We start from the raw sequence: 27984 nt of genomic DNA on the forward strand, positions 1-27984 counted from the left end.
ACAATCTCTGAGCCTCAGTTTTCTCGTCTGTAAACTGGGAGTGATAGGGTTGTCAATGAACAGCATAGTGCTTAGGACTTGGTAAGCACTCAATGGACATTACAATGATGATCAATATTAATGTTACTATTTTTAGCACCAAGGACCAGCATAAACACCTACTTTGGGAGAAGAAATAATAGAAGAAAAAAAGGAATGAGGCACCTGGCTGGCTTAGTCAGTCATAGTCATGTGACTCTTGATCTTGGGGTTGTGAGTTTAAGCCCCACATTGGGTGTAGAGATTACTTAAAAATAAAATCTTTAAAAAATTATAAAAGTAAAAAGAGGGATAGAAGGAAGTGCATAAAAAAGCACAGATCAGGGCTGAGGGATGGGCTCTTTATTAGTAATACAGTTTACAAATGAGCTAACTAAACTTATTGAGGTCATAATTTTTGCAAGATATGTAAGTCAAGTTATTATGCTATATGCTTTGAATGTATAGTGTTAGATGTCAATTACACATCAATAAAACTGAAAGAAAAATTCAGTTGTTTTTGCACTTTAAAAAATTATACAGCAAAGTCTTACTTATTTGGTTTTGTGAGATGGTGTGAAGTCTAAGTGAATGGAAACTCTTGGTTGCTTTAATTATATAAAAATATCTTCAATTAGGGACGCCTGGGTGGCTCAGCAGTTGAGCGTCTGCCTTCAGCTCAGGGTGTGGTTCCGGAGTTGCAGGATGGAGTCCCACATTGGGGTCCCTGCATGGAACCTGCTTCTCCCTCTGCCTGTGTCTCTGCCTCTCTCTCTCTCTCTCTCTCTGTGTGTGTGTCTCTCATGAATAAATAAATAAAATCTTAAAAAAAAAAAACCTTCAATTAAAAAAAATCTGCAACTAAATGTTTCCAAATAATGAACTCAGGGGAGCCATTTTTATAACTAGCTAAGAACATTGCATAATTAAGACATGATTATTTTTATGTAAATGGCTGGCGTGGAAGTGCTGGGAAGCCAGTGGCTCTCTTGGGTGGCTAAATATTTCTTCTGTAATTTTGTTTCTGTTTTTTTTTTTTTTTTAGGTTTTATTTATTTATTTGAGAGAGAGCACACATGAGTGGAGTGAGGGGCAGAGGGAGACGCAGACTCCCTGCTGAGCAGGGAGCCCAGTTTGGAGCTTGATCCCAGGACCCTGGGACTAGGGCTTGAGCCGAGGGCAGATGCCTAACCCACTGAGTCACTCAGGTGCCCTTTATTCCTAATTTTTATTTGCTCTCCTCAAATAAGCTATACAGTATTTAAGAAAATATGTTTGCAGGGTCAAGTGATGTTTAAATCTGAGCTCTGCCCTTTGTTAGCTGTGATGTGGGAACAAAGGACTAGCTGAGGACAAAGCACATTGACACGTCCTTGAAACAGGCAAAGAGACACTCCCCTACAGACTCAACTACCTCAATGTTCATACTTTGCTAAGGCCAGAAGGCAATCTCAGCCCAACCCCCAGGATCCTGTAAGTCTACTTTAACATATAAAAATTCCTTTAGAAATTTCCCTTTATCTCTAAACCCCCAAGATACGTGTTGGCAATCATCCCCCAAGCACATGGCCCACCAATACACATCTGAAGGGTCTCATGACTAAGGTTTAATTAGACAGTAATAAGTAACCTTTTCCCAACAACAGCCAGCCCCCTCAAGGTCCTGGAAACCTTGCTTCTTCCTCTCATTCCACCATTTCAAACAAGGATCACTGAACATTCTAAATACGTAGTTCCTTTCCCTTCTCCCTTATGGGAAGAAAATTCAGGTAGCTATTTGGAGGCTGGGTTCAGCCATCATCTACCTGAGTATCCTTGGGAAAGGAATTTAATGTGTACTTCTAAGAGTGCTTTCTTTCCAGCCACTAGGGAAAGACTGTCCCCTAGTCAATGAATGGCTCATGAATGGGACAGTGGCTGTCTGTAGGAATTCCTGGAGTTGGTCCAGACATGGAGGAGATTGGCCACAAGCCCCTGCCAGCCCAGATTTATAGGCTTAGCTTAATGGCCTTTGCCTTGAGCTCCGGTGGTTTTTAAGCCTATCCTAGGCCCAGGAGTGTATGTCAGATGTCTACTCTGCAGAGCCCTGGAGGGGTCAATAATGAATAGGGAAGGAAGGACTGGAGGGAACTGAGAGCCACTCACTGCCCTTCTAGCCTCTAAGTGGCAAAAAGAGTCTGGGGATTTGTTCTCATATTCAATTCATGTGGTTATATCTCCTGTCCCCATTTATTCCTTCCCTAATAACCCACTGAATCCAACATCCGTCACACTGACACCTGAGCTTCACAGTCTTTGGCAGACCACGCACATGCTTACATTCACTGAGTGCTCTCTGCCAGACACTGTCCCAGGCATTTCACATGTGCTGTCATGTAATATTCTAACTGACCCCATGATGTAGGTATGCTATTATCCCCATTTTAGAGACGAAGGAACTGAGAAGTAGAAAGGTTTAGTGACTTGCCTAAGGGCACACAGCTGTTAAGGGACAGTCAGAATTTTTTTTTTTTTGACAGTCAGAATTTGAATCTGGTAATCATGACCAAGTCACACTACTTCAGTGTAGGCATTACTCTTCTAGATTCCCTCTCTTACTCTTCCCCAACTGTGATACTCAACAGGCTCAACAGGCTCAAGAAGTCAACCAGTGAACTGTTAACCCTCAAGAGGCAATTGGGCCAGATCCTCATGCACGTACTGCCATTCTGCAAGCAACAGAGACCGACGCAGAGCCCCCAGGATGGAGTCGTCCCATGTCACATGGTGGCAAAGTATTGATACTGGGCATCTTCCATTGTGGAAGGAGCAGTAACTCATCTTGATGGAACTGGCACATATTCTGGGCATGGGTTTGCCTTTCCTGCCTACGGGGTCCCAGCCAGCGCCAGCTTTCAAAGTATTCAACTCATTGACACAGAATCCCGCATTACAGTGTTTGAGACCAAGGGAGCTGATACGTATCAAAGGAGATGCCCTTGTGGTATATGACCATGGAATCCACTTATGGTACCTTAAAGATGCTGGCCTGATGGGGGATGAAGATGCCACGGAGGCATTGGCTTGGAGATGATGCTCTGTGAGGATGGGATACTGTCTTCTAGGACAAAATATACCCTTAAGTCAATGTCCATCATATGGTGCAATGTAGAAGGAATACATCCTCTGAAATCAAAGGGTTGAAGGAGGAATTTGTAACTGCCCACGTGTGGAGTTAGAAGTCCTGGTTCCAGAGAGGGCATGCTTCCCCTAGGGCATGCTTCCCCAACAAGAATCCCATTAGACCCTATGTAACATCTGCCACTTAGTAAATTTGGGTTCCTTGTGTCAAGAAAGAGAGTCAGCATTCTGTCTTAGGAATTGATCCTGAGCATCAGGAGGCAATAGGGCTACTGTTATCTAATGGGGTACCCAGGTGATATCCTGGACATCTCTTGGTAATTGCCCAATTTTGGTGTTAAATGGACAAGCAGCAGCTATGGCCTGGGAAGGGCACAGTGACTCAGGCATGTGGTCTGGAACACCTCACCAGGTAAACCATCTTGATCAGCAGAAGTGCTGGCCAAAGGCAATAGGAACCTAAACAAGCAGCCGGAGAGGGAGATATTAGGCATCAGCGGCAGCCGTGAGACCAGCAGCAATAACAGGGACTTTAGTTTACCCCACTAGCCAGCCTCTTTTAAGTCTTTTCAGGGAAAAGACCAATCAGAGTGCTGGAAAAGCTGTTCCCTGATGGGGTAGACTTATTATATGAAGCAAGGAGATCCAAGAGGTACAAAGGGTAGACTGTCCTGGGTTCTGTGATGTACCACCTGGACTCACCCTTCAGGACTGAGGGACATACTCCCTCTAGAAAGACCAGGAATGTTACCTGCTAAGAGCTCAGAATTGGGGCCCTGCCAGAAATTGCCTTGCCCCAAAGTAGCTGCTTTGCCCAAGGTCACACTCCCTTTTTGAGGGCACCTCATGTCCAATATGGCTGATGTGAAGGTATAAAGGTCCAGCCCCCATGCCTCATTTTGGAACAATTCTAAGGAGCCATTCCAGTTCTGGAACTTCTATAGGGTCAGCTCTGCTCAGCTCCTCCCTCTGCCCATTCAAGCTTTACTCACTCCCTTGCAGGTGCTGATATCAATAATTGCTTGCACACTAATCTCCATCTCACATTCTGTTTTCTGAGATCCCCACCTGTAATAGGGACCATATTTGTCTTGCTCATGCTGTATCCCCAGCGTGTAGTACAGGCCAGTGCCATAGTAGGTGCTCAAGAAATATTAAATAAGTGAACAAACTGGACCTTGTGGGAAATTTCCCTAAATTATCGTAACAAGAATTATTATTCCTTATCTTCAACCCATCCTACCCACTATTGCCAGATTAATACTTCTAAAGTACCTCCCCTGCTCAAGAAGTCTCAGTGGCTCCACATTGCCTGTAGGCAATTCCTTTGGCCTGGCATTCAAGACCTTTAGGAAGCTTGCCCTGGTCTACCTGTCCAACCTTAGCTTTCAATTCTCACATATCTCACCCCAACGAGCTAACCCAAATGGACTATTATCCTTCCTCGGACTCAACTCTGGCTTCTTCTTTTCATTCAGATCCCTTCATATGAAATATTCTACATCATCCTCAATCTGCCTCTAGGTCTTTCCAAATCCTTTGCATCTTTGATAGAGAGACAGTACAATGCAATGGTTAGTGCCTAGACTCTGGACTTAGAGGGCCTGAGATTCTCACTATGCCTCTTTCTGACTCTGTCACCTAGGGTAAGTCACTTCACTTCTTTATCCGTCAGTTTCTGTATCTGTGAAATGGGATGAATAATTGAATTTACCTAGGATTTTGCGGGGATTACACGAGACAATCTGGTAAACTGTTTAGAAAAGCACATGCCTCCTAGTAAACACTAAATATTGGCCATTATCATCCTATAGGATGGCCCCTTTTCTATAGGGGGCCAGATAGGAAATGATGTCTCTGCTGAGACAACTCTGTTGCTGTATATGAAAATGGGTATAGTTAATATGTAAATGATGGATGTGGCTGTGTTCCAATAAAACTTCATTTATAAAACTAGTCTGCAGGTCAGATACACCCCACATGCCATTGTCTGCCCATCTCCCAGGACAGAGTGGCTTCTTCTAACAACTGTGACTATTCTCAGTACCTTAACAACAGCACCAACAAATACTCAGTTTGCATCTGATTAGGCCCACCACACCTCATGCTTAGGTTAGAAGAGGAAGAGGTCCCTCATGTGCCTTGTGAGGGTTAAGAGCATGGATGCTGTAGGCAGACAGACTCGGGTTCTTAGTTCCACTACACACCATATGTCTTAGGCAAATGATTTCACCCATTGAGTCTTGGTTTCAACTATAAAAGGGAGATTGCAATCATTTGATAACACATACCTCCTGGGGCTGCTGCAATGTGCCTAGAAATGTGTCCAATCAATGCTAGATCTATAGTTTTATTTATTTATTTATTTATTTATTTATTTATTTATTTATTTATTTATTTATAGATTTTATTTATTTATTCATGAGAGACACACAGAGAGAGGCAGAGACACAGGCAGAGGGAGAAGCTGGCTCCACGCAGGAAGCCTGATGTGGGACTTCATCTGGGGACCTCAGGATCACACCCTGGGCCTAAGGCAGGTGCTAAACCACTGAGCCACCCAGGGATCCCACCCCCCCTTTTTTAGATGATCTATATTTTTATTATTATTTCACATTTATGACTTTCCAGCTATTGTGTTGTATTTTTCTAAGATTTTATTTTATTTTTTAAAGATTGATTGATTGATTTGAGAGACAGAAAAGAGAGAAAGCAGGAGTAGGAGGAGCAGAAGGAGAATCAAAAGTAGACTCTATACTGAATGCAGACCCTGATGTGGGGCTCGATCCCAGGACCCTGAAATCATGACCCCAGCTAAAACCAAGAGTCAGATGCCTAATTGACTGGATCACCCAGGTGCCCCTTAAGATTTTATTTTTAAGTAATCTCTACGCCCAATATGGGCCTCGAATTTACAATCCCAAGATCAAGAGTTACACACTTCACTGACTGAGCCATCCAGGTGCCCCTATTATGTTGCTTTCGTTTTGCCAATCATTACAATACTGATAACGGTACTATTTTCTGGCTACATCATACCTCCTTGATGCCAGAAGCCCTAGTGTACCGTCTCTGCATCCCCCCCAAGCTATGAACATAGTTGACTGGCTGTCTTGCTGGATGGCCAGAGCTGGGCATTTACTTACGACTGGGGGACCCCTCCGATCCCGAAGCCCACCAGGCCCCGGAGCACCAGGATCCAGCTGTACACGGGCGCGAAAGCACTGAGGATGCCATAGTACAGAGTCCAGAGCACACTGATCTTCAGCCCCTGTGGAGAAGGAAGACACCAAGTCACAGGGCTTCTCAGTACCTCCAGGCCATGTGGCCCCCAAACCTGTTGAAAGCCATCAATGGGGTCATGTTAAACAGCAATCCATACAGATTCTCTGTGGGATGGTGCCAACCCCTGGGGGGAAGGGCTGTGGGAAAATTCTGCAGCATTCTTGGTTGCCCCAATGATCGGCATTTAATATATAGGGGCCTGAGATGTTAGATGCAGTGCATGAGACTCAATAAAGACTTGTCTTGTATCCTGCACCATCTCAAATTGAACTTTCTACTTGCCTATCATCCAGGTGAAAACTCCATGACTATCTGTACCTTGACCTTCACTCTATTTTATATAGAAATAAGATTTGAATATACACTTAATTTTGCAGGAATCCAACTTCTAGGTAAATCAAAGGAAGTTTGTGTGTGGTTTTTCTGGAACTTTACAAAATTGTTCTTCATTTCAGAAAGCCATGTTGTCAATGGCAACACTGCATATGGTATTTGAGTCATTGAGGGAACACTCCAGTATCTGTCTGCATTCATAGGGTTTCTATGTGTATCTATGAATAGACTGATCTAAATCTATTTCAAAATGTCAAATATAAAGAAAAAAGCATCAACAAAATTAAGTTAAATACAAGCTGATTTATAATCAGAGACAAATATTAACTTCTTCCTTTTATCTGGACATTTGTGCATGCACATTTGCATATTGAAAATACATTTAACTAACTGCCTCCTTTAAAAAGTCCTCCATTATATCATACTTGGGGCATTATACCTGATTTATTTTATTATTTTATTTTTTTAATAACTGGTTTCTTTTAAAGATTATGTGGGTGGCTATTTTATTTTTGAAATTATTTCTGGATCATTAAGGGCGTTATTAAAAGTTTTCATAACAATTTCTAAGTAAAGGGAACATTGTATTTCACGGGGTTGAGAACCACCTAGAGATACAATGCTGCAAAACAAACATGCTGTGTATTCCTGGAGTGTTAATTACTCTTAGAGACTGAGAAAAAATCAAGGGTGAATGCAATTTAAGGTGTTATTTTTTTTTTTTTTTAAGATTTTATGTATTTGACAGAGAAAGAGCACAGGCAGCAGCAGAGGGAGCGGCAGGCAGAGGGAGAGGGAGAAGCAGGGAGCCGGATGTAGGGCTCAAGCCCAGGACCCTGGGTTCACAATAACCAACACCAAACATATTATGGAATAGAACACAAATTCTATGTGGATTTTAAACCTGCAACACGGTGTCTGGGCAGGTCTCTCTCTGTAGTACTTCCCCCAGATCCAGCCTTGAGTGCACCCTCTTGTCTCCCTGGGGACACTTCAGGTGGGAAGTCTGAAGCACACCGACTTTAGCTTTCCAGTTAAAATGAACGAGGGTGCCTTGGCTGGCTCAATCAGAAGAACATGGGAGTCTTGATCTTGGATGTAGAGATTACTTAAATAAATAAACTTACAAGAAATTAAAATGAATGAAAAGGGACTAGAGAGGAAATTTGGAGGTCTGACAGATGATTTCCAGTTTCTTGGAAAATGATTTTAAGTGGGAGAGAGAATACTTTAAATAACTTTCATTAGCTTGCAAGAAAGTGATTTTTCATTCCAATCATTATTCTGATTATGTCCAAGAGAAAAGATCTATGTGGTGTTAGTCTGTCTTTAACACCTTTTTATTTTTATTTTTTTTTAATATTTTATTTATTTATGATAGTCACAGAGAGAGAGAGAGAGGCAGAGACACAGGCGGAGGGAGAAGCAGGCTCCATGCACCGGGAGCCCGATGTGGGACTCGATCCCGGGTCTCCAGGATCGCGCCCTGGGCCAAAGGCAGGCGCCAAACCGCTGCGCCACCCAGGGATCCCTTAACACCTTTTTAAACACCCGTTAATCTCTCTTTTTAACAGATTGGACAGGAGGCAACTGTAACCAACTAAAATTTAGTAACATTGTTTTATTTTCATTGTATTTATTTTTGCAGATATTTCCTATTTAGGACAATTGCTACTGATTTCCTATTTAGGACTCTCTATAAAGTTTCCCTTTCCAAAAACATGCATTTAAGGTTTTTAAAAAAGATTTTAATTAATTTATTTGAGAGAGAGAGAGCAAGTGGGGGGAGTGGCAGAAGGAGAGGGAAAATCTCGACTCTCTGATGAACATGGACCCTGAGATCATGACCTGAGCTGAAATCAAGAGTTGGACACCTAGCCAACTGAGTTAACCAGGTGTCCCAGTTTGTTTTTTTTTAAAAACGAAGTTGTGGGCACCTGTGTGGCTCAGTGGTTGAGTGTCTGCCTTTGGGTCAGGGCATGATCCCAGGGTCCTGGGATCAAGTCCTGCGTCAGGCTCCCTGCAGGGAGTCTGCTTCTTCCTCTACCTGTGTCTCTGCCTCTCTCAATGTCTCTCATGAATAAATAAATAAAATCTTTTTTAAAAAGTAAAATTGATATAAAGAAAGATATTAAGTATATAAAAAAACAGATGGGATAGGAATTATCAAAGCCTAGGGAGCTATGGATCTATTGCAACAATAATGAAGCAACATTTCTGCACTCCGAAACACATGACTACGAAATTAGTATTTGCCACATATTTACTTACTTCCTTTCTTGTGGCTTAAGCTATCTTAAGAGGGATTTGCTTTCTTGGAACCCAAGGAGTCTTGAATCAGAGATAGGACATCATTAGCAGCAAAGAAAATGAAAAAAGAGGGAAAACAGAGGAGGAGAAGAGGAGCGGGTAGAAAAGAGGGCACCCCGACTGGCACCTGAGAGCTAAGCCTCTCTCCAGCGACCGCCTGGGAGCTTCACTACCCCATTGGGGTCACCACATGACCCCATGCCAGGCAGCAAAGACCTGCATGTGACCTGTCCTGCAGGGTCACAGCAGACTACAGCTAGCTCTGCATTTGCCCACTGATGTCAGGGCTTTCCAGCTGGCCAGGAAATGAGGACTCAGCAACCATTTGTGAGTATTGTCATGGGTACTGCAAAGGCACGGGCACTGCCAGCTGCCTCATCCAAGCACTTCTCGGGACTCTGCAGAAATGTCTCCTGGGCTTTTGAGCTTCTCATTAACTACACTTGTCATTCTGGCCTAACATTTGTTCTGCCTTTTAGATTGTTGGCCCCGTCTCCCCACTCCCCTCTCTCCCCCTCTCCTTTTCTTCTTTCAGTATTCATTTACTGAGCATCCCCTGTACGCCAGGTTCTAGAGAGAGAAGTATAGACATTATGTATTCATTAAGTTGTTCATTCAATTATTCACTTAACAATAAGCATATATCAAGTGCCTGTTCTATGCCAGATGCTAGAAAAAATGCTATATATTATTTGTTCATTCATTCATTCATTCATTCAATATATGTGTATTAGACACCTGCTGTGTGCCCAGCACTAAAGGTACTGATATGCATCATCCATTCAATCATTTGTTCAATATGCATATATTAAGCATCTGTCGCATGCCTGGCAGTCAAGATACCATGATTCATTCATTTATCCCTTCACCATGCATGCACTGAGTGCCTCCTGAGGTACAGCAGGGAATGTGACAGCCAGAGTCTCTAACTTTATGGAACTTTCATTCCCATTTTGTAAATCACTGTCACATCTTTACACTGGGTCCTCACAGCAGCCTGTGGAAAGAGGCTGTTATTTTCACTCCCACTTTACAAATCAGCACAGTGAGGGTCAAAGTAGTTGAATGATTTGTCCAGGATCAGCAGTCAAACATGGAGTCAGGACTTTCAACTCCAAATGCCATACTTGAATGAGCACTCCCCTCCTCCTGGGCCTTTGATGGCTCCCATTGCCTCTGACAGAGAGCATGCATGAGGGTGTCATGCAGCAAGGATAGGTGGGTCCAGGTGAATGCAAGAGAGCTTGGCCTGTCTTGTCAGCCTCTACTGAGCTCTAGCCAAAAGTTGCCATCACAGAATGTGGATCCTGGGCTGCCAGATAGCCCAATTAAAAAAACAAAACAAAAAAAAACAGAGCTCTTCATTTTTATGCAAAATACATTATTTTTTGAAGCAGAGGCAACTGATTCAAAATCCTATACAGCATTGTATGGGTTAAATAAAACACATCTATAGGCCATGTTCAGTTCATAGCTCCCTGGTATACAACCTGTAGCCTGGAAAGGCTTCAAGCTTCTGCTCTAAGAAGCTGAGGGTCTTGCTACCACTTGGGTGCCAAGTCTGCAGCCTCCAAAAGGAGCATGCTGATGTCATCATCATGAGCATTACTCAGTCCTGGAAGGCTGTTGACTCAGTGCCCTTGGTGTCCTCCGGTCATGTGCAGGACAAGGAAAATTGTCAGGGGACAAGGAGGCTGGGGATCTTCAAATATTGAGATGAGGGGATCCCTGGGTGGCTCAGTGGTTTAACACCTGTCTTTGGCCCAGGGCTTGATCCTGAGACCCGGGATCAAATCCCACATCAGGCTCCCTGAATGGAGCCTGCTTCTCCCTCTGCCTGTGTCTCTGCCTCTCTCTCTGTCTCTGTCTCTCATGAATAAATAAATAAATAAATCTTTAAAAAAAATATTGGGATGAGAGGCTTGTTGCCTGCCAGCTACTTCCTTTTCGTACTTACAGATAACATGGATCTATAGCCTTTGAACTAGCTAGTGACCTGATCATATTCTGAATTTTTTTTTTTTTTTGCGACGCAGCCAATAGTAGGTTCCATTGGTCACCGGCTAACCGTGCATCAGTAAAATACTGTTCTAAGTGCATTAACTACATTTCTCATATAACCCTTCCAGCAGCCCTCTGAACTCCTGCTCTTGACAACCTAGTTTTACAAATGGGGAAACTGAGACTCAGAGGGGTGAAATAATTTGCTTAAGTTCCCTCACTCAATAGAGAGGGTGGAGCACCTTCACCCCGGCAAGGCCACACACCCACAGCTGCCCTTCCTTTGTGTGGCTTTGCCATAAGCCCCCAGGGTGTAGGAACTTCTATAGGAATCAAAGTGGCCCACTGAGTCCTAACCCCTTACATGAGTCCCTTGCAAAGTCATGCAGCAGACACCCTCCCAGAAGCCTCCCAGCTGGGCGGAGGCAGATCAAGGAGCTAGGAGGAGATTTTTGGCACTTGCTAAAGCTTTGCCAGCTGCCCGGCTCACCCTCTGTTTCTGGAGGAGTTCTACAGAAGCTTTATAATTAGAACCTGATCCATCCTCCCTGCGGTTGGGCCAGAATTCCCTGCAGGGAGGAGGGGGCCCTGCAGTCTGGGGGTGATTTCTCTCCTCTCTGGTCAGGAGAGCTAGAGGACCACTCTATAGGCACCCTCTCAGGCTTTGTTTGGAACGGTTGAATGTCCATCTGCTCAACTGAATTCTGGGGGAATAATTCAGTTATGTCTCCCAGCAGCCAAGGTTGTGGACTCTGGAGCCAGACATACCTGCATTTGAACATTGGCATTGCTGTTTATTGTCATGAGCTTGCCAAATGATAGGAACAATACTGGACATTTATGAATTGCTTCCTCTGTGCCAAGAGCTTTCTGTGCAAAGGCCCGTTTACTCCTAGGACACCCTTATGGAAGAAAGACTACTATGATCCCACTAACAAATGAGGAAACTTGAGGCACAGGGAGGTTGAGTAACTTGTTGAAGGTCATGCAGCCTGTCTGTGGAGGAGCTGGGATTTGCAACTTAGCAGTCTGACCTCAGAGCTCATGCTTTCACAAAAATGTCACATTAGCATTTCATTTGTCCAAATGAGCACTGGAGGTAAATAGGAAATTAGGGTGGAGTAGTCCCAGCTGATACAATAAGATGATACAGAATGAACTCTTCACAATAGTGCAACTTGGCATCATCTGTGCATTCACTCTAGTGCCTCGTTTCTCAACCCTCGCACCCTTCACACTTAGGGCTTGGTAGTTCTTTGTGGACTACCCCTGTGGACTACCCCTGGACTGTCCCATGGACTTTGGGATAGCAAACAGAATCTGACTCACTAGATGCCAGTAGCACCCCTCCCCTCAGTGGTGACAACCAAAAACGTCCCCAGACATTGCCGAATGTCCCCTGGGAGGAAGGGGGAGATAAAACCTGCCCACTCCCTCCCCCGTTGAGAACTGCTATTCTAGAAGTTGCCAAAATGTGTTCAGAACTCACAAGATTCAGTAAATGGCATTACTGAAAACCCATCTACGAATCTTTTAAAAACCTGAGCTATAGTTTTCTCCTCCCACCATAAAATGAAGGTATCTACATTCTATAGGGCTACCTCCTGGGAACGCCATAGGCACGACCCACGTTAGTGGCAGAATGAACATACTCTGCAGAGGGATGTCAGGATCATAAGCTAATGATCTTTTTGGACTTCTCTGTAAAACAGAGAACAGTCATCCAGGAAATCACTTGCTGGTCTGGAGAGGATGAGAGAGTGGCAGAAAGTGGCAACAAGGGGATCTGATTTTCATCCATCCAACTCAGCCACTCGAGAAGTATTTATGGAGGGTCTGCTATAAAAGGCAGGTGCTGTGCCAGGTGCCGGGGCCACCTCAGGACGCAAAACAGGCATAGCCACCTTCCTCATGGGCTTTACTGCGCTCACCAGGCTGCCCTCCTGCCCCTGGCAGACATCACTAATTGATCACAGAGCTGTCCCACTGAGCCTTCCACTCCTCAAATCCATGTGTCTGGAGTCCTCTACTGAATGATTAGAACAGACACAAGGGAGGACAAACCCATTTGCCCTTCAGTTTCAGGAACTCAATAAATGGTAGCTGTTACTATCAGCTGTTATCTGATCCAATCTCCTCTGACATAAATAAGGAAACTGAGGCCCCTTTCCTGTACCTCAGTAAAGTTCCTTTTCATGGGTTCCTGCATTTGTGTGTGTATATGCATGCTTGCCTCAAGAACAAGTAAATAAAAAGTGTTTTTAGCAGGAGACAGAGGGACAAGTCATCCACCCCATGCCCAGTCTGCACAGGAAGAAGCCACGTGAAGAATTTAGAAGAGCTTTCTCCTTTGATTATTTTAGAACTGCGAAGGCTAATGTTAGGTCCAGCCTCAGCCACACATTTGCAGTTCCCTTCACCGCTGTGGCGCCACCCAAGAACGGCTCTGCTTTAAGAGGTGCTTCTCCTCCCTCCCTTCCATCCATCCATCCTTCCTTCTTCCCTTACTTCCATCCTTTCTCCCTCTCTCCTCTTCCCAGCTCTGGCTCTGCTCTTTTCCAATCAGAAAATTGCTGAAGCAATGACTTACACCCTCCAGAAAAAGGAAGTGCGTGGGAGGGTGTGCATGGGCAGAGTTTAGAGAGCTACGGCCTGAAAATCAGAGTAATCCAGGTTTTATTCTCTTTGGAAGGCCTGGAGAGATCTTCCCAACTGACCTCCCCAGCTTCTAAAACCATCCAAAAGTCCCTGTGCTACAATGGCTAGAGTTGGTTTCCCAGCTTGGTCACTTCTGGTCCTGCCCTAGCCACTCCTTAGAGGTTTCGTAAGTCAATGTTTCCCAGGTGCCTACTGGCCTATGTATTTCCTGTCCAGTCACAGTGGGAGGGCCTGCAGCTGGACTGCACTGTTCATCCATCCATCCATCCATCCAGTCAACATACATTGATTGAGCATCTACGGATTCAAGCCACTAGCCACGTGTTAAAGCAAGAGTCTAGACCTTAAAAGAGTGAGATCTGGCTCTGTGATATATAAGCTGTGTGGCTTGGGCAAGTTGCCCATGCTCTGTGCCTCACTTTTCCCTTCTGTAAAATCAGATTGAGAATAGTACCAGGGTTTGGGTGAGCGAATGCATGTATCAGGCCTGGTACAGGGCCTGCCATACAAGGTACTGTGTTATTTCCAGTCCCTGGTGTGCTGGTATAGTGGACCCCACCTGTTACCTCTTCAGCATCCACGTCTCCATTCTTCTTTCCTAACAGAATTCTAAGTTTTTTTTTTAGCTATCTACATTAATCTAAGTCAATAGTTCTCAAAGTATGGGCTCCAGACCAGCAGCATCGGCATCATCTGGGAACTTGTCAGAAATGCTTTCATTGCAATGCCAGCTCATGTATGTCCTGTGCCTATGATGTGCCTGGCATGGTACAAAGCCATTCATGCCTAGGATCTCAACCCTCAAATGTAGAATCTGTTATTTTTTTCTTTAGACATATGAAGAAATTGATCCTCAGAGAGGTCAATTCACTTGCCCAAGGTCACACAGCCAGGAGTGGCAGGGTCGCAAGTGAACCCAGATCCACCTGATTCCAGAGCCCAAGCATGTAACCACTACACCACCCTGCCTCCCAAGAAGCTGCAGACTGAAAAGAAGAGTCCAGGAAAAATAACAATAAAGCAGTCAGCAGGTGCAATCACTCAGAATGCACTACCGGAGTGGCAGCTGTTCCTGAGCAGGGCCCTTAACCAAGTAAAGCTTCTAGATCTACAAAGCTCTTTTCTCCCATCAAGCCCAAGTTCATAGTTTGGAGAACTGTAACTTCACATGCTGAAGGAATCAAAGCACCCAAGTGCAGCCTAGCAAAACCAGAGCAGTGTAAAATACAAAGGGGACCATGCAGTAACAAGTGAATCAAACAGTACGAGCTCAATGCAATGCCAGACCTTGAGTTCCCTTCTTCCTTGTTTGCAAATCCATTTCATGTCATATCTGAGGCTGGGCTTCCCCCAAAGCAGACCCTGACACAAGAATTCTAGTACAAACAGTTTATTTAGGTGGTGATCCCAGGAGGAGTGGGGAAAGCAGACAATTCAAGGTACCTTCATGAGCAAGTTCCCACGGATCCCGGAGCTCAGTGCTGCTGGGATTAGGAGATGATTCATTTAGGGCAAGAAAGTTGACAACTTTATCTACCAGCCCTTGACTTTCCCCAGCCTTGTGTAAGGGGATAGTGGGTGCCAAGGGGACCCGGGTGGGCACCAGTGGCATCTTCTGCATTCTGAAATGTACACGCTTGGGCCTCACTAGGCCTGTGTGTTTTCGAGAGTCCATGGCCTCAGAGCCAATGTCTTCTCATTGCATTTTGACAGAGCTCATCGGGCCTCCCAAATGCTAAGCAGCACTGTTTTGCTGCTTGTCAACGCCACCATGGAGATAACCCAGAGGACATGCACTTAGGAGAGGTCGCCTTACTGTTTTCCTGCCGTACTGGTCTGAGATGTTTCCCCAGAGCGTAGAGCTGGACATCATGCCAACAAAGACTACCTGTGGATGGAAAGACAGGGTCTGTTAGTGACACGGAGCATCGCAGAGAAGAGGAACAATGACTTGAACCTGTGATATCACGTCCTGGTCTGAGTGATGAGCCAACACTGGCTGAGATCCTGTTAAGGTACAAACACTGTTTAGGTGCTTTGTGTTACTATTTAAGCCCCACAACAATCTTGTGGGGTGGGTAATATCATTATTCCTGTTTTACAGATGAGGAAACTGAGACTCAGAGAGGGGACATCCCTTGGCCAGGGTCACACAGGTGTAAGCAGCACTACCTGAGCTGGGATTGGGCAGTATAGGCATAGAACTAGCATCTGAACAATTTCTCACCTACCAAAGAAATGTCTCACCCTGTTGCTAAGAAAATTTCAAAGGTAGAGCTTGGAGAGTGAGAAAAACAGAAGGTTGGGATCCCTGGCTCAGCGGTTTAGCGCCTGCTATTGGCCCAGGGCCTGATCCTGGAGTCCCGGGATCGAGTCCGGCATCAGGCTCCCTGCATGGAGCCTGCTTCTCCCTCTGCCTGTGTCTCTGCCTCTCTCTCTCTCTCTCTCTCTCTCTCTGTCTCTCATGAATAAATAAAATCTTTAAAAAACAAAAGAATTGTAAGCTATTTGTAAGCAGAAGCACTCATGGAGAGCTCTTGGTGTGCCCCACAAAGTCACTGTTACATTGTTAATTTTTGAACAGAGCTGATGCAGTTTAAATTATTATACCCATTTTATAGCTGGGAAGCCTGAGGCTCAGAGAGCTAAAAAACCTGCTCCATATCCCAGGAACAGAGGGTAGAGCCAGATCTTAAACCCAGGAAGGCTGACTGGAGCCTTCATTCCTGTGCCTATCCTTGTCCTCTCCGAGTATGGGACAGCACACTAAATGCTTTGTACTCACATCTTACCCAAAGTTCATGGTGGCCCTTCGAGGTGGGTGCCATTATCATCCCCATTTTGCAAATAAGGCAACTGAGGCTCAAAGAGGTGAAGGCACTGCCCCAAAACCACAGGCATGTCCTTGGGCAGTGGGCTGCAAATGGAGGCTACACAGAGCCAGGTGCTCCAAGCAGACGTGGCTAATTTTAAAAGAATTAATTTCCAGGTCCTCAACTTCCATACAGACTCTTTCCTGAGAACAAGCTATGGCTCTTGTCTGTTTCCTGCCCCACCTTTTTCAACCACCCCCTCCCACTTCTCATTACCCCACCCTCCCGTCTCTGCAGTGCATCTCACAGGGCAATGCTTCGAGGCTAAACCTTTCAGAACACCTCAAAAAGGACACCAATGACAAGATACAAATCCTTTTGCGACTCATCTAGTTTCCAATTCCTTTTTATTATTTTTAACCAAATTGAAAGAGAACCTAATGAAGCCATCAGTAAATCAGATCACTGAAAATAATCTTTCATAAGCAGTTGCTATATGCTCTTTAGCATATAACTTGGAAGTCGCTGAAAAAAAAACCAAAAAAACAAGTGGCATTAGTTTATTGAATTGTTACAAAACTCATTCAGTCCCCCCTCAATTTTGATACGTAAATAAGGTAAAAATGAAAAATAGGAAGGGAATTGCTGCTAAACCCCATCTTACTTTAGTAGAAAGTAATCATCCAAGAATACATGATGTAATTGAGAGACACTCCATACCACTCATTAAGAGGTATGTTCCTGATAAAAATTCACTTGTGTTCAACAGCTATTTATCAAAATTCATTTTTTCTTGTTTTGGTCTATTGCATATAACTAAAAACTATCATGATAACTCAGTGCAGGAGAAAAATGTCAACACTCAAGAGCCTTATGAGCTCAGAAAATTAAAAACAATAATTTAAAATTTATATATTTTGGTCTGGGAAATTCTGACAGGTGACAAATGACATGCTTTCGAGCAGAGTAAAACATTGCTAGGATAAAACATGGAGAAATGGGGACACCTGGGTAGCTCAGTGGTTGAGCGTCTGCCTTTGGCTCAGGGCCTGATGCCAGGGTCCTGGAATTGAGTCCCACATTAGGCTCCCCACAGGGAGCCTGCTTTTCCTCTGCCTGTGTCTCTGCCTCTCTCTGTGTCTCTCATGAATGAATAAATAAAATCTTTTTTTAAAAGATAATCTTTTTTTAAAAGATATTATTTATTTATTCATGAGAGACACAGACAGAGGGAGAAGCAGGCTCCATGCAGGGAGCTCGATGTGGAACTCCATCCTGGGTCTCCAGGATCACGCCCTGGGCTGAAGGTGGTGCTAAACCGCTGAGCCACCCAGGCTGCCCGAATAAATAAAATCTTAAAAAAAAAAAAATGAAGATATGGAATGAAAATAACAGTCCCAGAAGAACACAAAATAATGCAAAATTTCCAAGTATTTCTGATGACCTTATTCATGTTATTTTAAAACAGAGGAAATGGGTATCAGACATGTATTTCAATTCCACTGGACATATTTCAAAAAGTGGATATGAAATTTTACTTAATTTTTTAAATATTTCAATACACCAGGAGTCATAGAATCTGCAACCTACAATTTAAAAACATTTAATGTTGGGGTGCCTGGCTGGCTCAGTCGGAGGAGCATGCAACTCTTTATTTTAGGGTCGTGAGTTTGAACCCCACATTGGGTGTAAAGATTACTTAAATAAATAAAACTTTAAAAAATTTAATGTCAAAAAAGTTAAAGAAAATAAAATAAAGATATTTAATGTCAACTTAAAACCCTTTGAGGGTCGTGGGGTCTGCAAAGTTTTTAGAAAATTCTTTTCTAGATAACCTACAGCAAAAATGTTTGAAAATTGGGATTCCTGGGTGGCTCAGTGGTTGAGCCTGAGCCTTTGGCTCAGGTCATGATCCTGGGGTCCTGGGATGGAGTCCCACATCCGGCTCCCCACTGGGAGTCTGCTTCTCCCTCTGCCTGTGTCTCTGCCATTCTCTCTGTGTCTCTCATGAATAAATAAATAAAATCTAAAAAAAAAAATGTTTGAAGATTGCTGTGTAGGGATGAAGCGTTGCCTTAATTATGTGCTAAGGGATATCCTTGCACCAAGGAAGAATTAAGCATTCCCCACAAACAACACAATTCTGCCACATTTCCTCTCCCGAAGGAGAGATCTAGGCCCTGCAGAGCACTGGTCTATACCACACTAATTACGGTAACTTGCACCGTATTTCTTATGACAATAATGTAGTCCCCATTATCCTCTTTATGTATGTTATGCAAGTAAAGCAACTCCTGCGGCGCTCTAAATTTTCCGCAGAAACTTGGCCATGAAACTTTGAAACTTCACAACTTCGCCAAGCCCATGAGTCCAAATTTTCTACCATAAGGAAGTAGTCCAGGGCTATGTCCAGGGTTGGGAGTTGAGACTCTGAGTCTTACAGACCTGGATTTCAGCTCTGCCTCTTACAGGCTGTGTGAGCTTGGGAAGTCATCACACCTCTCTGAGCCTTAGTTTCCATATCTGTGGAAATGGGAGTGAGAAGAGCACCTCTTTCACAAGATTAAGAAGGTTAAAAAGATAATGTATGCCAAACCCGCAGCACAGTGTTTGGGACACAGTAAGGGCTCAGTAAATGGTGATGGTTACAGCTGAGAAAGGCTCCTCAGTGCAAAAACACGGCCCTCTTGGGTATGCTTCAGGGGGTATCAGTGAGAATCAGAAATCTGAGAGAGAAGTATCAGTTACTCCACCCCTACCATACACTAGGCACTATGTGTATTTTGCTGCTCATTTGCAGGGAAACAGGCATTATCACCCCCATTCTGGAAGAGATGTAGAAGAGCTGTAAAGCGCCTCATTCAAGGTCACACATCTAAGTGACTAAACCACTAAAGGCTCGTGTATGTGTCTCTACAACTCCTCCCATGGGGCTGCACAAGTTTACTTCTAATATCAGACCAGGCCTGGTTGCTGAAGGTGCTCAAGCCATTCCAGAACAGTTACAGCATTCTGGGAGGTTCTCCTGCTTAGCAATTACTGTACCTGCCGGTAGCTAGGCTGTGTGACCTTTCGTGAGTGATTTAACCTTCCTGTGCCTCATTTTCCTCAGCTAATAATAGTATCTACCTCCTAGGGTTGTGAGAATTAAAGAGCACAATATATATTAAGCATAGATTGCATGTAATCTCTGTAAAGCCCTTTGCACAGTGAGAACTCAAATATTAGCTTTTGTACCATCATTATTACTCTCTTATCCAGCCTGGCCATTCCCCTCCCTTTTAGAGGGTTGCTGCTGAACTCCCCTAAGAAATACTCCGGATTCTCCCTCACTCTCCTTCAAGTGTTAATTCAGGGAGCTGTGCTCCCTACCATTTATTGAACATCTACTATGTGTCAGGCACTGTGTTGTTTCAATCCCCAGATCACCCTTGTGAAAGAGGAATTGGTATCTCCTTTTTGCTGTCAAGTGAGGCTTATGAGGTTTACGTCCAGGTGGGTTCCAACTACCCAGTAATTGAGTAGAATGTCTGGGACTCCAAGTCATTGGCCCCCTGGGTGCGGCAGTGCTGGCTGCAAACCTGCCGGGATATGTGAGGTACACGGCGGGGTAAAGGAAGCTGGGGTCACGTTGTTTCTAACCAGGGCTTAATTCTTTGCTGCTGAGCCCTGGGCAGCAGCAAGAGAGGGAGACACCCCCACATAATGCCCTAGGGGTGTCCTGAATGCGATAGAAGAGAGCTGCGGGGCTGCCTACCGAGGTCAGCAATGCAACCTGCCAGCTGGGGAGTCGCCACTCGCAGTGCAGCTGTGGAGCAAGGATGCTCAGAATCATCATCTCCATGGCATCGGCCATCTGCAGGGAGGAAGGGAACATCGTGAGGCCAGGATGCGCCCAGGGCTGGGGGTGGCTGCACCCCAGTCCGTGACCCCTGAGCATGCAGAGCCCTCCTCCTCCACTGGCTGCTGTGCGCCCTACCACACATCAAAACACACCCGGAGGTCCGGTAGCTCAGACGGTAGGTACCATGCAGGAATTGACGAAGAGGCATCTAACATTCTGTGTGTTTCTGTGTTTAAAAAAATAGGGGTGCTCCTCAAATGAAGTGGGGAAGCATTATATTTCCAAAACCTGAGAAAAACTTTTCACGGAGGTAGAGAGACAATGATCTTTTCTCTTTAGCTCAATTACAGACTAGTTTATCTTTGGTGCATAGGTCATTGTTCATGTAGAACTGTCAGTATATTTAACAAGTACGAGCTTTTAATATATTAACACATACTAGAAAACCCTGGTAATTACACATCATGGTACCTTCTTGAGAGTAGACAGAAATGAGAGTCCAGAAGCAGACCTCCTTGGCCGTGGAAATGCGATAGATAAAAGATGGCTTTTTAAATTGGGGGGGGGGGGGGGGGACAGTGATGCGGGGAATTTTGAGATCCATTTGAAAAAATAGGTTAGCTCACCATCTTGCAACATTCACCAAAAATCAGTTTCAGTTGCATTAAAGGTCTAGATGTGTTCTTTGCTGGAGGTAGGTTAGATTTATAACAAGGGGTCATGAACCTCTTAAAGCAGAAGGCACATTTTCGTTTGTGCATGTTTATCTAGGGTGAGCTCCACGGAAGACATCATAATCTTATGGCAGCCCTGAGCCCCCAAAGGGTTGAGAACCACTTAATTAGCTAGAAACTTCCCATCTATCTTGAGGGCAATGATCAACCACACCCAAACTCCGGCCAAGGCCAGATCTTCATGATCACCAGCATCACTCAACATAAACTTTTGGTGATTCAAGCAAAGGCTCCATGTGGAGAGAATTATGTCCTTCCTCACAGCCCCTGCCCTGGAACCCAGCTGAATAGCATGAAGGTTTCCTGGAGACTGAATGTAAGGTCACCGCTCCCAGAAATACTTGCCCAAGCCAAGCCTGTGAGAACAGACAGCTTCCACTGAAATTTTCCAAACCCAATGGCTTCCACCGCATCTTCCACCATGAAAGTATCTGGAAAGGAGAAAGGGAGACGGGCGGAAGGAATGAGTGCATCCTGCAATTATCCTCATGTGGGAGTGCAGGGTGGGGGAAGGCGTTTCAGTCAAACTTAGTAAAGGCAGCGCACCACTCCTAGCAATGTTATCCTAGAAAAACATTCCAGCTACAAAGTCCACTGCAACATTGTTCGTAAAAGGGAAAACTGGAAAACCCAGCATGTCTCTCAACAAGGGTTGGTTAGATAAATTACTATACATATCATAATTATATATAAATTTTTATATATCCACATTATAAAATATGACCTGCCTGTTAAAAAGAATGTGCAGATATAGAAAGATGCACACAACATATTGCTAATTAATTTTTTAAAACAAAGCAAAATGGGCTGCATATTTTACTATGCTTTTCTTCTCGGAGATGTACATGCCTGTGTGTACGTGTATGCATATGGATGCATGTATGTGTCAATGCATGGAATGCATACGCATACCTAACTTGAATTGTGGTTTCATTTCTGTTGTCTTTGGAGAGAGCAAGAGAGAAATCCTATGAGATTTTAGCTGTCTTCAACAATGCATCGCTTCCATAGTTGGGAAAGCAAGAAAGACTTTTTAAAAGCAAAGTGCCGCTGCACTCCGATGGAGCCGTCCACATTATATTGTGAAGTCAAAAATTTAACTGGGGAGAGGTATGCATCATTAAGAGGGGCCTTTGTGATAGAAACGTACGTGTGCGCCATGCAGGGGAAGAAAGACAAAGGTTCAAAAACCGTTAACAGAATCATCTTTGAGGATAGCATTCACTTTCTAACTTTTCCAAACAAATATGTTATTTGTGCGCTCAGAAAAAGTAGGAGGTAATTGATATGCTAGTAAGTATTTTCGAAAAATATAATGACTAAACATAATCTACTAGGCTGGTCTATGTCCTGCAACAGCACTGCTGCAAAAACTGGTGAAGTCTGAATAAAGTCTGGGGTTTAGTAAGTAAATAGGACGACACAGTGTTGGTTTCTTAGTTTTAACAAACGCACCATGACCGGGTAAGATGTTAGCATCGGGGGAAGCTGCATGAAGGGTATGTGGGAGCTCTCAGAACTATGTTTGCAGCTTTTCTATAATCCTAAAATGGTTTCCAAAAAAGTTAATTAAAAAAATAAAAATACTAAAGGGAGCGTGCTGGGTGGCCCTTCTGTGGGCTGCCTCTGGGGATCTCATCAGCTCCCCACTGGGAGATGTCATCTTTTTAGAATTTCAATCATGGATCTCTTACATCAATCATGATTTTCTCCAGAAGTGTGAGCCGGTGTTTATCACATCAGCAGGGGCTGGTTTCCTCCAGCAAAAAATACGGAGAAAGCAGAGTGAGTCCTACAGAGTCCTCAATAATAAGAATAATAATACGTAGAGTAATGGTGTGTGTCTGATTGCTCACTGTGGGCCAGGCACTGCAGAAAGACATTGATGTACACTACCCCACTTAGTCCTGCTCAACTATTAGTTCAGACCCAGTCCCAGCTCCATTTTGCAGAGGAGGACATGGACTTGCCCAGTGTCACACAGCTGCCACACTGTAGCTCTGGGAGCTGAGCCCAGATCAGCTGGGAGTAGACACTGCTCCCAACCACTACCTGCCCCCTCTTGGTCATTGCCTCCTTAGATCTCCCAACCCAACTAGGCTTTGGGTTTAAGACATTAACCGTCTCTCATGTTGGGAATCTGGGGCCTTGCAGGAATGCATGGAATGCTTTCAACCATCAGCATCATGTGTGAGGGGAGACGAGGTCCCATGGTACCACCTCAGGTGTCTTGTTTGACCAGTTCTACTCAGAGGAGCACAAGGTCATGGGTTGGAATATGGGCTTTGAGGCCACATTGCCTGGCTGTAGATCCAGCTTTGCTAATTTTTAGCTGTGTGACCCTGGGCAAGATACTTAGTCTTTCTGTGCTTCAGTTTTCTCTTCTACAAAATGGGGAAGATGAGTATAATAGTTCCAGTTGGAACTGGTGTGAAGATTAAATGGGTAATATGTGTAAAGTGCTTAGCAGAGTGCCTGGCCCAGAGTAAATCCTCAGGCAGTGTCAGCTGCTCCTGTCACTATGGTCATCACCCTCATCACCAACACCATCATCATCACCACCATCATCATTACACTATCATTACCACCACCACCACCACCATGGTCGTCATCACTATCCTCCTCCTCCTCACCTTCATAATCATCATCATCACCATCACCACCACCATCATCACCATCACCACCAACACCATCATTGTTGCTGCTGTCCTCAGCTGGGTGTTATGCAGTGAAGCTGACTGGCAGGGATTGTGATGTAACCTTATCTGCTGGAGGAAGCCATGTAGGCCCAGCCCACACTTCCAGTGTCACCTCTGGGCCCTCCAGGCCCTCCTACCTGCCCCTTCACTAGATGCCTCTGAGAGCACGATCTGGGGAGGTAACACTGGCACCTCAGAGTCCCTGACTGTGGTCCAGGCTGATGTCCCAACTGCAGAGCCCTCTCACCGTCAGTGGGATTGGCAAACTCCTTGGGCACAGCTGCCCCATCGTCCAGCTCGACAGCCTCTAGGCCCGCGCGGACCCCTTCAATCTGGACCTCATGCTCTCCCGAAGCCGTGTCATCCTCTGACCTTGCACTCTCGCCCGTGCGACGGAATTTCACCACCCTAGAGGACAGAGCAAATCTGGTCATGATAGCTAGAACTTCCCTTCGATGGCCTTGCTGCACAGCCCTTGTGCCCAAGACAGGTGAAAGGCTTTTTCTTGTGGTCCAGAGAATTGAATAGATGTGGGGGGAGGGGTTGGCATTTCTATTGAGTTGGACTGATGAGTTACATATCAGGGCTGCCACATACATTCGTACAGGTTGGGCACTGCACGACTCCAGGGGGACCCTACTTACAGGTTAAGCTATGTGAAAGAGGTTATCTGTGTTCTAGATGTAAATACTGTTTGGAATCACATGTGTTTCAGAATTTAGATTTGTCCCTCTGTATCTAACAGAGGTAACAACTTGGTCACCTAGGGGTTACATTATGCCCACAAAAGCCTGCCCAGACTACTTTTTAACTTAAAGTGGATGACCAAGCTTTTAAATTGGGAGAATTAGTGTAAAAAGCCAGGTATCTCATGTCTCTTCAAAACATAGAGTATCTGGGGCACCTGGCTGGCTCAGTTGGTAGAGAGAGCATGATGTGACTCTTGATCTCAGCTGTAGGTTTGAGCCCTACATTGGGTGGAGGGATTACTTTTTTTTTTTTTAAGATTTTATTTATTTATTCATGAGAGGCACAGAGAAAGAGAGATGGGCAGAGACATAGGCAGAGGGAGAAGCAGGCTCTATGCAGGGAGCCCGACGTGGGACTCGATCCTGGGTCTCCAGGATCAGGCCCTGGGCTGAAGGTGGCACTAAACCACTGAGCCACCCAGGTTGCCTGAGGGATTATCTTTTGAAAAAAGAGTTGAGTATTTGGTCATCTGGGGCCCATGTTCCCATAAGGGAGCTGTGTGGCTAGATCTGGGTAGTGTGCTCCCTGTAGACAGGACACACCAAACTTGATGGCAATTTCCTCCTCTCCCAATTACCTCCAGCCCTGAGGGTCCTTTGCCACTTATCCTCATGTGTTCTGTGTTCCTTGTACGTGGCACTTACCCCCTTTGTCTGGCCCTGTAGGCCTTTGAGTTTGAGACCCATGGACTCCACTTTGCAATACATTCCCTCAAATTATGCTCTTGTTACTCTGGAAAAGCCTTGATTTTTCTGAGCAGCAATCACGTCATCTGGGGTTCAGCAGCAAAATTACCTGTGTCCTTCCAACTCCTCCATTCCCAAATACAAAACTCCTGTCTGCCAGCCCCGTGGTGGGTTTTAGGGTCATAGCAGAGATAGGATAGAGGTGTCCCTCTTGTCACAAGAGTGATATTGAGTGAGTAATGCCTGTTCCCATCAAGGCTTTGAAAGAAGAACTCTGGGATGTCACAGACATGAATGGCTAGAGGGTAAATTTGGGCAATGTTTTAACAAGGTAAAGCAGGAGAAATAGGCAAGTAAAATATACTGCTATCATTATTATTAATTTATTTATTAACTTGCATTATTCCATGTGTTTCACCAAGCAATAACTGGTACTCTGACATAGAAAGGGTAAAGCTTCAAATTGCAGAAGCATGGGGAACGTGTCCTGCTTGTGAAGTTGGAGAAAAGAAAAAAACCAGATGAAATCACAGTAATTTTGCAAATACCTGAACCCCCATTCGCTGACAAGGCTGGGCCCAGAAAGCTTGAGTGGTCAAGCTCGCCTTGGACTAGAACTGTAGGGCTGAGCCCAGAGCACGGGGTTTGCAGGCCATTCTGGTCTGACAGAAAAGCCTGGAGCTAACTCTCCATCCTGTCTTAGCACCACCACCACAGTCCAGCAGCATCGAGCTTATGTTCTGTGCCCCGTGCTACCTGTTGTTTACCAGCATTCGATCTGCACAACTGCTGAGGTTGGGGGGTGATCACCTCTTTCTAGAAAAGAAAACGGAGGTCCTAGAAGTTACGTGACTCACCCACAGCCACACAGCTAAAGAGACACAAAGCCTGATGCCTGTCAGATCAGAAACCTTATATTCTCAGCCAAAGACAGGATGCTATAGCTCCAAACCCTTCTATTTCTCCCTACCTACTCTAATTTTTATTCCATAAAACATTTTATTTTGAGATATTTAAAGCATTTACAATTATATAGAATCTGCCGTCCAGCTTAAGGACCAAACACTTCTATTAGGTTGAACCATGTAAAATTGCCAATATTCAACCATAATTCAGTCGAAGCTACCATGACTCCTTTCTGCTTTCCTTCTTTCACATCCTGATGGGTAATGCTCTTCTTTGATCAGAAATCTTTACATACATCATTATTTGATCTAATCCTCACAGAAACCTGAGTGGTGGTGACTATCGTCATCCCCACTGGTTAAGATATATCTATAGTCACTCTGAGCCTCACTTTACCTCCTCTCTAAATGGGATAATTGTGTAATAAATTGGATTCCTGGGCAGCCCCAGTGGCGGCAGCAGTTTAGCGCCGCATGCAGTCCAGGGCATGATCCTGGAGACCCTGGATCGAGTCCCACATCGGGCTCTCTGCATGGTGCCTGCTTCTGTCTCTGCCTTCTCTCTCTCTGCGTCTCTATGAATAAATAAATAAAATCTTAAAAAAAATAAATTGGATTCCTTAGAAGCAGAGCTGTATAGTGGGATTCTTTTTTTTTCCCCAATGGTGATAAAATATACATAAAATAAAATTTGCCATTTCAACCATTTGTAAGTGTCAATTCTGTGGCTTTTAAGCATGTTCACACGGTTGCACAACCATCACCGTCATCCAAATCCAGAATTCTTTATCTTCCCAATCTGAAACTCTACCTGTGAAACACTGACTCCTCATTCCCCTCTCCCTCCAACCCCCACTAACCACTTCTGTCTCTCAGTTCGACTACTCTAGTTACCTCATGTAAGTAGAATCATACAGTATTTGTGCTTTTGTGACTGGCTCATTTCACTTTGAATAACAGCCTCAAGACTCATTCATGTTGGGATCCCTGGGTGGCGCAGCGGTTTGGCGCCTGCCTTTGGCCCAGGGTGCGATCCTGGAGACCCGGGATCGAATCCCACATCGGGCTCCCGGTGCATGGAGCCTGCTTCTCCCTCTGCCTGTGTTGTGTTTCTCTCTCTCTCTCTCTCTCTCTCTGTGTGTGTGTGACTATCATAAATAAAAAAAATAAAAAAAAAAGACTCATTCATGTTGCAGCACGTGTCAGAATGTCCTTCCTTTTTGAGGCTAAATACTATTCCATTGTATGGATATACCACAATTTTTAATCCATTCATACATCAGTGGACACCTGGGTTATTTCTGACTCTTGGCTATTGTGAATAATGCTGCTTATGAACACGGGTGTGCAAATATCTGTTTGAGTCCCTGCTTTCAATTCTTTTGGTTCTATACACAGAAGTGGAATTGCTGGATCATATGATAATTCTATGTTTAATTTTTTGAGGAGCCTGCATATTGTTTTCCAGGGCATCTATACCAGTTTACATTCCCATGATCAATGAAGGGAACAGTTCCAATGTTTCTATATCCTGCCAATAATACTGTGTTTCATTTTTTGGGTAAAGGCCATTCTAATGGGTGTGAAATAGTATCTCATTGTGGTTTTGATGTGAATTTCCCTAAAACTAAGCATCTTTTAATGTGTTTATTGGCCATTTGTATATCTTCTTTGAAATAAATGTTTGTTCAAGTCTTTTATCCATTTTTCAATCAGGTTGTTTGGGGTTTTTGTTGTTGGTATATTCTGGATATCAATCCCTTATCCAAGATGTAATTTGCAAATATTTTCTCCCATTCCACAGGCTGCCTTTTCACCCTGTTGACTA

General features: G+C 44.4%; 1 protein-coding gene across 1 annotated transcript in view; it reads right to left on the reverse strand.

Moving 5' to 3' along the window:
- Positions 1 to 27984, reverse strand: part of SVOP (SV2 related protein) — a 71365-nt gene that overhangs the window by 28069 nt on the left and 15312 nt on the right. The window contains exons 2-6 of the mRNA XM_025986616.2: positions 24063 to 24223; positions 21462 to 21547; positions 20296 to 20394; positions 15542 to 15613; positions 6285 to 6409 (exon numbers count right to left, since the gene is read on the reverse strand). Of these exons, the coding sequence (XP_025842401.1) occupies positions 6285 to 6409; positions 15542 to 15613; positions 20296 to 20394; positions 21462 to 21547; positions 24063 to 24223 (543 nt within the window). The remainder of the gene's footprint in view (positions 1 to 6284; positions 6410 to 15541; positions 15614 to 20295; positions 20395 to 21461; positions 21548 to 24062; positions 24224 to 27984) is intronic.

The sequence above is a fragment of the Vulpes vulpes genome, chromosome 10 (assembly GCF_048418805.1).
Source record: "Vulpes vulpes isolate BD-2025 chromosome 10, VulVul3, whole genome shotgun sequence".
Taxonomy (NCBI): domain Eukaryota; kingdom Metazoa; phylum Chordata; class Mammalia; order Carnivora; family Canidae; genus Vulpes; species Vulpes vulpes.